Consider the following 13,219-nt stretch of genomic DNA (forward strand, 5'->3'; position numbering starts at 1 on the left):
GAGTTCGGTCATCTCTTAGCTCAAAGGGTATGTTTTGATCTAGTATAGCCTCATTATATATTATGTCCTATTACAAAGGACAATCATGAACTTCATTCCCTCCCTGTCTCCCTTCCTTTGTGGTGTTGGGGACTGAACCCAAGGCCTTGTGCATAGCAGGCACTCAAACCTACCACCAGGTCACATTCCTAGTCCTTACCACCTTCTTACAATGATACTCTTTTCACCTGTAACTGTTCTACAATAAGATAAAAAGGATCTAAACAGAAAATTACAACAATGACAGAGGAGGAGAAGAAATCCAACTATTTAAAGCTAGAGTAGTCTTTTACAACTAGTTTCTATGTAAATGTCATATAAAATAAGTTCAAGTTTTAAAGAAGAACTTTGGTGCTGGGCATGGTAGCACATGTCTTTAATTCCAGCACTTTGGAGGCAGAGGCAGGCCAATCTCAGTGAGTTTGAGGTCATCCTGGTCTACAGAACAAATACCAGGACAGCCAGGACTACACAGAGAAATCCTGTCTTGACAAAACAAAAGCAGAACGTCACGTATTTTATTTGTAGAATTATAAAGTTACATTAAAATGCTATTTTTATTATTTACCTATCTCTAGATTTTATAGCTCATATAAAGAATGCCCATCTTGTTTTTAGATATACTCTCCGTGTAGCCCAAGCTGAGCTAAAACTCACTGTATATGGCAGAAAATGATCTTAAATGAAGATGGCCTCTAGAGTGCTAGGATTACAGCTAGATGCTACCCACACCTGTCTTAATGTGGTACTGGGAATGGCACCTGGTCTTCGAGTTACTAGGGAAGCACATGAACTCCCAGTCTCAATTCTGTCTCTAAAGATTTATTTTTATGTGTGTGAGTATTATGTCTGAAAGTATGTAAATATACTGTAATGATCTGAATATGCTTGGCCTAGGGAGTGGCACTATTAGAAGTATGGCTTTTCTGTAGTAGCTGTGGCCTTGTTGTGGGCTTGGGTTTTTTTTTTTTTTTTTAAAGATTTATTTTATTTATATGATGTCTTCAGACACACCAGAAGAGGGCATCATATCCCATTATAGACGGTTGTGAGCCACCATGTGGTTGCTGGGAATTGAACTCGGGACCTTTGGAAGAGCAGTCAGTGCTCTTAAACACTGAGCCATCTCTCTAGCCCCGTGGGCTTGGGTTTTAAGACCCTCGTCCTAGCTGCCTGGAAGTCAGTCTTCTCCTAGCTGCCTTCAGAAGAAGATGTAGTTGTAGCTCCTCCTGCACCATGCCTGCCTGGATGCTGCCATGAGCCCACATTGACGATAATGGACTGAACCTCTGAACCAGTAAGCCAGCCCCAATTAAATGTTGTCTTCATAGGAGTTGCTTTGGTCATGGTGTCTGTTCACATCAGTAAAACCCTAACTAAGATATGTACCATGTGTGCATGTAGTGCCCCTAGAGCCTAGAAGAGGTAGTTGAATCCCTATGAGTTACAGTTATGAGCTGCTATTTGGGTGCTGAGAACCAAACCTGTGTCTTCTGCAAGAACAGCCAGCGTTCTTAGCCACAAAGCTATTTCTCCAGTCTTTCATCCCGTTTTTGAAGCTAGCAAATGAATGTATCCACAACCTAATCAGTGTTTTATTTCAAAAGTTCAAAAAAGTTAAGAAATTCTCCTTTAACTTTAAACTCAATTCTTCAGAAGCAATTTTAATTACTTCTGTCAATAAGGCTGGAGGGAAAAATATTTTCTATAAAACAACATGACTAAAACTTCAGACTTATGAAAAGTCAACGTCTTTCCAGTACCTGTCCATGGTGCTGACACAACAAAGGATATACTGAGAGGCACTCCTTAGGTCAAGAAATCAGTAATATAATATGGTGACATTTAACCTTTGGTGAGGTCGCTAAGAATGTGCAAAAAAATACTACAGATCTTCTTCCAAACAAATGCCCAACATAACAAATTTTTTGCAACTGTTTTAGAGGAATCATTAACTATTTAAAACTTAAGTTTGATTAGCAGCTAACACTGAATATGTGCACAGGTAATACTGTAATGAACTAAAATAATAGATCTGAATCTTAGTGAGTCAACTATTTCTTAAAATATCCATAAAAACTAACATGTTTACAGTAATGAATAATGTGCATGGTTTTAACATTTTTCTTTAATGACAAATTTCTTTATTTTTTATTTTTTTTTATTTATTTATTTTTTATTAACTTGAGTATTTCTTATATACATTTCAAGTGTTATTCCCTTTCCCGGTATCCGGGCAAACATCCCCCTCCCCCCTCCCCTTCCTTATGGGTGTTCCCCTCCCAACCCTCCCCCCATTGCCACCCTCCCCCCACCAGTCTAGTTCACTGGGGGTTCAGTCTTAGCAGGACCCAGGGCTTCCCCTTCCACTGGTGCTCTTACTAGGATATGCATTGCTACCTATGAGGTCAGAGTCCAGGGTCAGTCCATGTATAGTCTTTGGGTAGGGGCTTAGTCCCTGGAAGCTCTGGTTGCTTGGCATTGTTGTACATATGGAGTCTCGAGCCCCTTCAAGCTCTTCCAGTTCTTTCTCTGATTCCTTCAACGGGGGTCCTATTCTCAGTTCCGTGGTTTGCTGCTGGCATTCGCCTCTGTATTTGCTGTATTCTGGCTGTGTTTCTTAGGAGCGATCTACATCCGGCTCCTGTCAGTCTGCACTTCTTTGCTTCATCCATCTTGTCTAATTGGGTGGCTATATATGTATGGGCCACATGTGGGGCAGACTCTGAATGGGTGTTCCTTCAGTCTCTGTTTTAATCTTTGCCTCTCTCTTCCCTGCCAAGGGTATTCTTGTTCCCCTTTTAAAGAAGGAGTGAAGCATTCACATTTTGATCATCCGTCTTGAGTTTCATTTGCTCTAGGCATCTAGGGTAATTCAAGCATTTGGGCTAATAGCCACTTATCAATGAGTGCATACCATGTATGTCTTTCTGTGATTGGGTTAGCTCACTCAGGATGATGTTTTCCAGTTCCAACCATTTGCCTACGAATTTCATAAACTCGTTGTTTTTGATAGCTGAGTAATATTCCATTGTGTAGATGTACCACATTTTCTGTATCCATTCCTCTGTTGAAGGGCATCTGGGTTCTTTCCAGCTTCTGGCTATTATAAATAAGGCTGCAATGAACATAGTGGAGCACGTGTCTTTTTTATATGTTGGGGCATCTTTTGGGTATATGCCCAAGAGAGGTATAGCTGGATCCTCAGGCAGTTCAATGTCCAATTTTCTGAGGATTCTCCAGACTGATTTCCAGAATGGTTGTACCAGTTTGCAATCCCACCAACAATGGAGGAGTGTTCCTCTTCCTCCACATCCTCGCCAGCATCTGTTGTCCCCTGAGTTTTTGATCTTAGCCATTCTCACTGGTGTGAGGTGAAATCTCAGGGTTGTTTTGATTTGCATTTCCCTTATGACTAAAGATGTTGAACATTTCTTTAGGTGTTTCTCAGCCATTCGGCATTCCTCAGCTGTGAATTCTTTGTTTAGCTCTGAACCCCATTTTTTTAATAGGGTTATTTGTTTCCCTGCCGTCTAACTTCTTGAGTTCTTTGTATATTTTGGATATAAGGCCTCTATCTGTTGTAGGATTGGTAAAGATCTTTTCCCAATCTGTTGGTTGCTGTTTTGTCCTAACCACCGTGTCCTTTGCCTTACAGAAGCTTTGTAGTTTTATGAGATCCCATTTGTCGATTCTTGATCTTAGAGCGTAAGCCATTGGTGTTTTGTTTAGGAAATTTTTTCCAGTGCCCATGTGTTCCAGATGCTTCCCTAGTTTTTCTTCTATTAGTTTGAGTGTGTCTGGTTTGATGTGGAGGTCCTTGATCCACTTGGACTTAAGCTTTGTACAGGGTGATAAGCATGGATCGATCTGCATTCTTCTACATGTTGCCCTCCAGTTGAACCAGCACCATTTGCTGAAAATGCTATCTTTTTTCCATTGGATGGTTTTGGCTCCTTTGTCAAAAATCAAGTGACCATAGGTGTGTGGGTTCATTTCTGGGTCTTCAATTCTATTCCACTGGTCTATCTGTCTGTCTCTGTACCAATACCATGCAGTTTTTATCACTATTGCTCTGTAATACTGCTTGAGTTCAGGGATAGTGATTCCCCCTGAAGTCCTTTTATTGTTGAGGATAGCTTTAGCTATCCTGGGTTTTTTGTTATTCCAGATGAATTTGCAAATTGTTCTGTCTAACTCTTTGAAGAATTGGATTGGTATTTTGATGGGGATTGCATTGAATCTGTAGATTGCTTTTGGTAAAATGGCCATTTTTACTATATTAATCCTGCCAATCCATGAGCATGGGAGATCTTTCCATCTTCTGAGGTCTTCTTCAATTTCCTTCTTCAGTGTAATGACAAATTTCTATGATGAAAATTTGGGCAACTTGAAATATATGTGAGAATATAGTACCACGTGTGGAGAACTACTGTCTGAGTGGAGTTCCTACCTCAGTCAAGGCAGCTTGACTCTTCCAACCTGCTTTCTCTTTCTGGCCTCCTGCTCAAGTGTACAACCACTTGGTCACAGACACAACCTACTGGCTGGCCGTGGATGATCTCCTCCATACTCTCTCATTTCTATTTGTCTCTTCTCTCCCAGCTGTATTAATTACTTTCCGCTCCTATGGAAAACGCCCTGACAGACAACTTACACAGCAGAGAGAGCATACCAGAGGAGGTGTGACATTTTAAACTCTCAAATATGTCTCTGTGTCATACTTCCTCCAGCCACACCCCCCAATCCTCCAACAGAGCTGCTGACTTGGGACCAAGTATTTAAACACCTGATTTTATAGGGAACACTTCTTATTCAAACCACCACACTAGCATATAACTGGACACTTAGTCATCATCTTTATGACAACACTGCTTTCTGTAAAAAAAAAAATTAAGAATTAAGAAGTGGCTCAGTTAAGTGCTTATAACACATGCATGAAGACCTGATTGGATCTGCAGTGTTCACATGAGAGATGAGCATGTATGCCTGGGTGGCAACGGGGAGGTAGAGCCATGAAGATCCTGGGGCATGCTGGTCAGCAAGCCTAGACAACTGATGAGCCTCAGGTTCAACAAGAGACTGTTTCAACAAATAAGAGTGAGGGCCAGAGACTCCCGTGCCAGAATGGGCGTGCTGAGACCTGCACTCTGGACTGAATATCTACAGAATTCTTGGCCTTCCCATCAGGAGTAGCCATTGCTGGTGGGATCACAGTCTGTAAAAACTCTAATAACCATCTCCTTTAATATATATGTATTCATTCTACCAGTTCTGTTCCTTAAGAGAATGCTGACTAATCCACCAGATGTCAACCTCTATACATGTGTCCACACACACATACCTATCCCTGAGAAATGTAGAGAAGGAAATTAAATAGAAATGGTTTGGTACTTACAGACATCAAAAGACAGTTTGATAAAAATGTTACCTTTTCTTATTACAGCTTGTAGTAGTTAGAATGAGAGTTGCTCCATAGGCTCATATATTTGAATGTTTGGCTTCCAGGTATTAGACCAGATAAAAAAGATTAGGAGATATGGCCTTGTAGGAGGAGGTGTATCACTGTGGGTAGGCTTTGAGGTTTCAAACGCCCAGCTAGGTCTAATTCCTCACTCTAATTCCTGATTATGGAGCTCAGCAGCTCAAGTGATCCTTGAATCAATCAAGAAAACCTACCTGAGTTACATGAGACCCCATCTCAAAAACTAAGCAAGCATGCATCACCATGTCAGTTACAAGAAATCCACAGCCCAATAAAACAAAGAAAAAAACAATCCCAAACCCCAGACACGTTTTTAGAACTATTTCAAATGTAGCCTGGATAAACTTTTATCAGTATTTTGAAAATACGAGCTAGAAAATACAAATGTCATAAAATGTATTTAAATTGGTTATAGAATAAACTATGTCAAAATTTAGATATTTAAACTTTAGACTTTAAAAAACTGTCTTAGGGTTTTACTGCTGTGAACAGACACTATGACCAAGGCAAGTCTTGTAAAGGATAACATTTAATTGGGGCTGGCTTACAGGTTCAAAAGTTCAGTCCATTATCATCAAGGTGGGAGCATGGGAGCGTCCAGGCAGGCATGATTCAGGATGCACTGAGAGTTCTATATCCTCGTCTGAAGACTGCTAGCAAAATACTGACTTCCAGGCAGCTGGGGTGAGGGTCTTAAGCCCATACCCACAGTGACACACCTCCTCCAACAAGGCCACACCTCCTAATACTGTGCCTCTCCCTGGGCCAAGCATATACAAACCATTACATTTACAATTTCAAATTTTTAAAAGAGATATTAAATCTCCTCTCAGATTCAGAGAAACTGTTAAAGAACTGTTTTTTATACCCTAAATGACTACGGACAAGGAGCTGGGGAAACAGCTCAGTTGGCAAAACACCTGCAAGAACAAGGACATGTATTTGACTCCCTAGCCCAAATCTAAATGGTGGGTACTAGTAATCTTAGCCCTGGGAAGGCAGACATAGCAAGATCCCTCCGGGTCTAGCCTAATTGGTAAGCATTTTACCAATTGGAGACTTCTTAGAGAGCTATTCTAACATTTTCCTACTTCCTTCTGGGCACCTTTCTCCCACTCTAGCCCTGGTATTTAAGCTTATATTAAACTTATCCTTAATAAAAATCTCCCAGTTCTGCTTCATTAAAAGAAGACCAAGAGGAAGGAAGAGAGGGAGGGAAGGAAGACCCTATGTAGTCTTCGAAGGAAGAAACCCTGAGGGTATCCTCTGGTGTCTACCTGCATGTAATGTACACACAGATGAACATACATATCACATATACATGTTCACATAAGCATACACAAATAATAGCCAGAAAAGATACTATCTTGCATTGTAAAGTTCCTATTCATCTACCTGTTAATCTTTTAGCAATATTTTAAAGCTTAGCCTGCATCCATATCTTCTGTCTGTACATGAAATGTTAAACGTGTAGTGATGGCTTCCAATCTTCAAGCAGTTTTTCAACACTTCTAACCTGAGTAAGTCTGTCCAGCTCCCCAAGCCAGGCCCCAAACATTTTGTCCAGGTCCTGATCTTCCTTGTCACTGTCTTCTTCTGCACCATGGTCAATCTCTTCATCAGATAGTTGCTCCATCTGAAATACAGATATTTGTGTTAAATTAACAGTTGCAAATCTAACTTAAAAATTACCCAGTACAAGGTTTGATGTGACCCTCTGAAACCAAATCTTCAAAATAGTTAGTTCCCTCAAGAAAAGGAAACTATCAAATTATGACTAGATTCACAAATAATTTCTAAAATATACAGAGTACTCCTTTCAATTAGCAGAGTGCAACTGTTGTATCCATCTCTCTACTGACAGACTCTAATACTCCAAATATACTTTCAAAGGCTTCAACAGAATCCCATCAGTACTAGACTATTTTCTAGGCTAGGTTAAACCTTCCCTTAATTTCCTGATCCATTACAGGAGGAAAACTAGGTTCTGAAGGAGAGGCATTCTGTACCTCAAATCATGTACCAACATGCAGAGTATGCAGTTACCGACGATAATAAAATCACAAGTCACTGGCAGGTAAAGCGTGCAAATTCCTAGCCTTCAGAGACCTCTCCTCACCATTTCCTTCTCTCTCTCTGTTTTTTTGGTCTTTGAGACAGTGTTTCTTTGTGTAGCCTTGGCTATTCTGGAACTTACTCTGTAGACTAGGCTGGCCTCTGCCTCCCAAGTGCTGGGATTAAAGACATACGCCACCTGGCTCCCCTCAACACTTCTTGCTTCCTCATTCTTCCAGCGTTCTAGACAACCTGTCTTGCTTGTTGGAACATACATTCTCCACATCTAGCCTTACATACAGACATTCTCCACATCTAGCCTTACATACAGACATTCTCCACATCTAGCCTTACATACAGACATTCTCCACATCTAGCCTTACATACAGACATTCTCCACATCTAGCCTTACATACAGACATTCTCCACATCTAGCCTTACATACAGACATTCTCCACATCTAGCCTTACATACAGACATTCTCCACATCTAGCCTTACATACAGACATTCTCCACATCTAGCCTTACATACAGACATTCTCCACATCTAGCCTTACATACAGACATTCTCCACATCTAGCCTTACATACAGACATTCTCCACATCTAGCCTTACATACAGACATTCTCCACATCTAGCCTTACATACAGACATTCTCCACATCTAGCCTTACATACAGACATTCTCCACATCTAGCCTTACATACAGACATTCTCCACATCTAGCCTTACATACAGACATTCTCCACATCTAGCCTTTCACGGTTAGCTCTCCGACCTGGAACTCTTTCCTGTAGATGTGTGCTCTTGCTTCATTCAGGTGTCTGCCCAGATAAGTATCTCATCAAAATAGCACTCCACTCTGGTTACATTCAATTTTTTTTTTTTTTTTACAATTTTACAATTTTGAAGATCTCAAAAGATGGAAAGACCTCCCATGCTTACAGATTGGCAGGATTAATATTGTCAAAATGGCCATCTTGCCAAAAGCAATCTACAGATTCAATGCAATCCCCATCAAAACTCCAACTCAGTTCTTCATAGAGTTAGAAACAGCAATATGCAAATTCATTTGGAATAACAAAAACCACAGGATATTGAAAAGTATCCTCAACAATAAAAGAACTTCTGGGGGAAATCACCATCTTTGATCTCAAGCTGTATTACAGAGCAATAGTGATAAAAAAATGTATGGTATTGGTACAGAGACAGGCAGGGAGATCAATGGAATAGAATTGAAGACCCAGAAATGAACCCACACACCTATGGTTACTAGATCTTTGACAAAGGAGATAAAACCATACAGTGGAAAAAAGATAGCATTTTCAACAAATGGTACTGGTTCAACTGGAGGACAGCATGTAGAAGAATGCAAATCGATCTATTCTTATTGCTCTGTATGAAGCACAAGTCCAAGTGGATCAAGGACTTCCACATAAAAAACAGATACTATCAAACTAACAGAAGAAAAATTGGGGAAGAGCCTCGAACACATGGGCACTGGGGAAAATTTCCTGAACAGAACACCAATGGCTTATGCTCTAAGATCAACAGTCAACAAATGAGACCTTATAAAATTGCAAAGCTTCAGTAAGGCAAAGGACACTGTCATTAGGACAAAACGGCAACCAGCAGATTGGGAAAAGATCTTTACTAACCCTACATCAGATAGAGGGCTAATATCCAACATATATGAAGATCTCAAGAAGTTAGACACCAGAGAACCAAATAATCCTATTAAAAATGGGGTACAGAGATTGACAAGGAATTCTCAACTAAAGAATGAATGGTTGAGAAGCACCTAAATAAATGTTCAACATCCTTAGTCATCAGGGAAATTCAAATCAAACGACCCTGAGATTCCAACTCACACCAGTCAGAATGGCTAAGATCAAAAACTCAGGTGACAACAGATGCTGGTGAGGATGTGGAGAAAGAACACTCCTCCATTGTTGGTGGGATTGCAAGTGGTACAACCACTCTGGAAATCAATCTTGAGGTTCCTCAGAAAATTGGACATAGTACTACCAGAGGACCCAGCTATATAAACACTCCTGGGCATATACCCAAAAGATGCTCCAACATATAACAAGGATATATGCTCCACTATGTTCATAACAGCCTTATTTATAATAGCCAGAAGCTGGAAAGAACCAGATGTCTTTCAACAGAGAAATGGATACAGAAAATGTGGTACATCTACACAATGGAGTACTACTCAGCTATTATAACTATGACTTCATGAAATTCATAGGGAAATGGATGGAACTAGAAAATATCATCCTGAGTGAGGTAACCCAATTACAAAAAAACACACATGGTATGCATTCGCTGAGAAGTGGATATTAGCCCAAAAGCTTGGATTACCCAAGATACAATCCACAGACCACATGAAGCTCAAAAAGAAGGAAGACCAAAGTGGATGCTTCAGTCCTTAAAAGGGGGAACAAAAATATTCATAGGAGGAGATAGGGAGACAAAATTTGGAGCAGAGACTGAGGCAATGGCCATTCAGAGCCTGCCCCACCTGGGGATCCAGCCCATACACATACAGCCACCAAACCCAGACAATATTGCTGATGCCAAGAAGTACATGGAGCCTGATATAGCTGTCTCCTGAGAGGCTTTGCCAGAGCATGGCAAATATAGAGGCGAATGCTCACAGCCAACCATTGAACTGAGAATGGGGTCCCCAGTGGAGGAGTTAGAGAAAGGATTTAAAGAGCTGAAGGGGTTTGCAACCCCATAAGAACAACAATACCAACCAACCAGAGCTCCTAGGGACTAAACCACCACCCAAAGAGTACACATGGACAGACCCATGGCTCCAGCTATATATGTAGCAGAGGACGGCCTTGTTGGGCATCAATGGGAGGAGAGACCCTTGGTTCTGGGAAGGCTCAATGCCCCAATGTAGAGAAATGCCAGGGCAGGGAGGTGGGAGTGGGTGGGTGGGGAGCACCCTCATAAAAGCAGGGGAAGGGAGGATGAGATAAGGGGTTTGCAGAGGGAAAACGGGAAAGGAAATAACATTTGAAATGTAAATAAAAAATCCAATAAAAAAAATCAACTCACCAAACAAAACAAACAACAAAAAACAAAACAAAAACCCAAACCTTACTAAACAGTTGAGTGGTGTTACCCATAGTGCATTCTCTTGGGTCTAATATGTTCAATGTGACAAAATTGCATGAGCAGCCTCTACTTCATTTAATATTTATGGTATATTTTATATGTGCCAGACACCAGAGAAACAGATGGACACAATGAAGTTTAATCTCAAGTATATATACCTAGTAGGAGGACAAAGAGACCAGCAAAGTAAAACACCATGGTGAGTGCTATATATAAAGCTATATATGTTGAGTATAGTGTAACTCCGTTTGAGAAGGGAAAAGGAAAGGGATGATACTTCAGTGAGACAGGACAACAATGTACAAGGGAGAGATGGATAAGAATGTTCTAGGCAGAGGAATCACTATGTGCAAGAATATGAAGGTATCAGAAAGTAAGGGTGCTGGGAATTTTAAGCGGCTTAGTGTTCTTGAGGTGAAGTATAAACTCATGGAAGGAAAAGAGGCTGGAGACATAGGAAATGAAGAACTACATACTATTTGAAACAGACCAGTGGTTCTCAACCTTCCTAATGCTGTGACCTTTTAATACCGTTCCTCATGTTGTGGTGACCCCTAACCACAGAATTATTTCTTTGCTACTTCATACCTGTAATTTTGCTATCTTTATGAATAATGTAAATATCTGATACGCAGGATATCTAATATGCAACCCAGATGGCAGTTGCACATTTATAAGACAATGTTTTTCTAGCTGTTGTATACATCAAAAGTACCTGGGGGTATATATTGTTTATTTGTTTGAAGATTTGTTGTATTTTCATTTACATGTATATCTATCTGTGTCTGCACAAGTTTATGTCATACGTGTGGGTACCTTGGAGGCTAAGAGAGGGAGTCAAATTTCCCTGGAGCTGAAGTTATAGATGGCTATTAGCTGCTTGAGGCGGGTGCTAGGAACTGAATTCAGTTCCCCTGGAAGAGTATTAAATGTTCGTAACTACCAAGCCATCTTTCTAGCCACCTAAGAGACAGTATATGTAAGCTCCTCAAGGTTTGAACCCTCAAGGCTTGAATGGCCCTACCAACCCCACCATAACTACTACAGAAACAACAGCAACAAGAAGAAAACAAAACCCCCCAAGACCAGGCCACAATATCTCTTCAATCCAAGGCCACCCTGGAAAGCTCTACCCTCAAGAACCCCTATACACAGCCTGCCTCCTGCTCAGTTCTTTATTGATTTTCACCTGGGCAGAGGCAGCCATACTCTTGTGTCTTTCCCAATAAATCCCCTGTGTGAGGTTTGTTGTGGGGTGTGACTTTGTGCTATTCCTTAGCTCCAGACTGCTAAGATAGCTTTCCCTTCAAAGCCATAACACACTTAGAGTATATAAATGACTTGCCTATGACCTACTAAAAACTAATGTCAATATCACATTTAAAGAAGTTCCTCTAGGTATTATGCCCTCTAAAGTTTGACAGCTAAAGTATAAGTGACTGTTTACCATAGTTACTTTTAAGAAATCAAGGGATACATTGTTATGTAGCTGCGATTAGGGTAAAGGAAGAACAAACTAGAATACTGTACTATACTGTAAAAGAATCGAGGCATCATTGGGATAAAAAACCACATACGCCTTTAGACAATTTTAGTTCATTTCCAGTTATTTTTCACTAGCTTTCTCACAAAAATATCTTGTTGAAACACTTGCTACACTGCTGTAACACAAATAATTCTAAAGCAGACTTTGGTAGATAGGATGTGAAGACTTCCATATTCCAGGAGTGTCTCCAAATGTGCAAGATACAATAGTTGCAAAGTAAAATAACCCCATGTAGGTACACACCCACATGCACACACAGGCTAGAGAGAGAACGAGAGAGATTAGCAAAGCACAAAAATGAAAGGACCTGATGAAGAAATAGGAAGCCACACAGTGTAAAGTGGATGGAGAATTAGCAGACCAGAGGCTGTCAACTCAGAACAGGCTAGTGTCTGCTATGTTTATGTGTTTCTCTCCTAAGCTACAACTGTATTCTTTTAATATAGGACATTTAGTTTTGCTGTGAATTAGATACTGAAATTTGTAAACTGCTTAAATGAAAAATGGGAAATTGTCTTAGAAATTGTAAAAATTGATTTAAAGTTTTTCTATCTCATAGAAGTTTTTAAATGTTCTGGGCTAGAGATCTGTCTCGGTGGTTAAAAGTACTCTTGCAGAGTACCTAGGTTTAATTCTTAGCACCCATTTTGGTGGCTTTTAACTATCAGTAATGCTCCAGTTCCAGGGGATCCAACACCTCCAACAGGCACCAAGCACAATCACAGTGCACAAGCACAAACACATACACACACACACACACACACACACACACACACACACACACACACACAATTATGCAAAACACTAAAACACATAAAATTTAAGAGTAAATAATAAAAAAAATTGAAGTTCATATTCCATACATTCACTAGGTTTTATGAGAAATCAGTTCTATGCATCTGTTCTTAGCTTTTATTACATTATTACTTTACTACTTTATTTATTTTATGTAAGTAGGCA

General features: G+C 40.2%; 2 protein-coding genes across 17 annotated transcripts in view; one reads left to right on the plus strand and one right to left on the minus strand.

The window, feature by feature from the left end:
* Positions 1-13,219, plus strand: part of Abi2 (abl-interactor 2) — a 169,559-nt gene that overhangs the window by 126,921 nt on the left and 29,419 nt on the right. The window lies entirely within an intron of this gene.
* Positions 1-13,219, minus strand: part of Raph1 (Ras association (RalGDS/AF-6) and pleckstrin homology domains 1) — an 86,903-nt gene that overhangs the window by 50,721 nt on the left and 22,963 nt on the right. For 12 of the 13 annotated variants that reach the window (XR_005488933.2, XM_063267382.1, XM_063267381.1 and 9 more), the window contains exon 2: positions 7,041-7,160. Coding sequence is in view for 11 of the 13 variants with exons in the window: in XM_063267382.1 (XP_063123452.1) it covers positions 7,041-7,160 (120 nt within the window). In the remaining 2 variants the exon portion in view is untranslated. Of the gene's footprint in view, positions 1-6,919; positions 7,161-13,219 lie in introns of those variants that run through there. The other variant, XM_039083864.2, reaches the window with a different exon arrangement.

The sequence above is a fragment of the Rattus norvegicus genome, chromosome 9 (assembly GCF_036323735.1).
Source record: "Rattus norvegicus strain BN/NHsdMcwi chromosome 9, GRCr8, whole genome shotgun sequence".
NCBI lineage: Eukaryota > Metazoa > Chordata > Mammalia > Rodentia > Muridae > Rattus > Rattus norvegicus.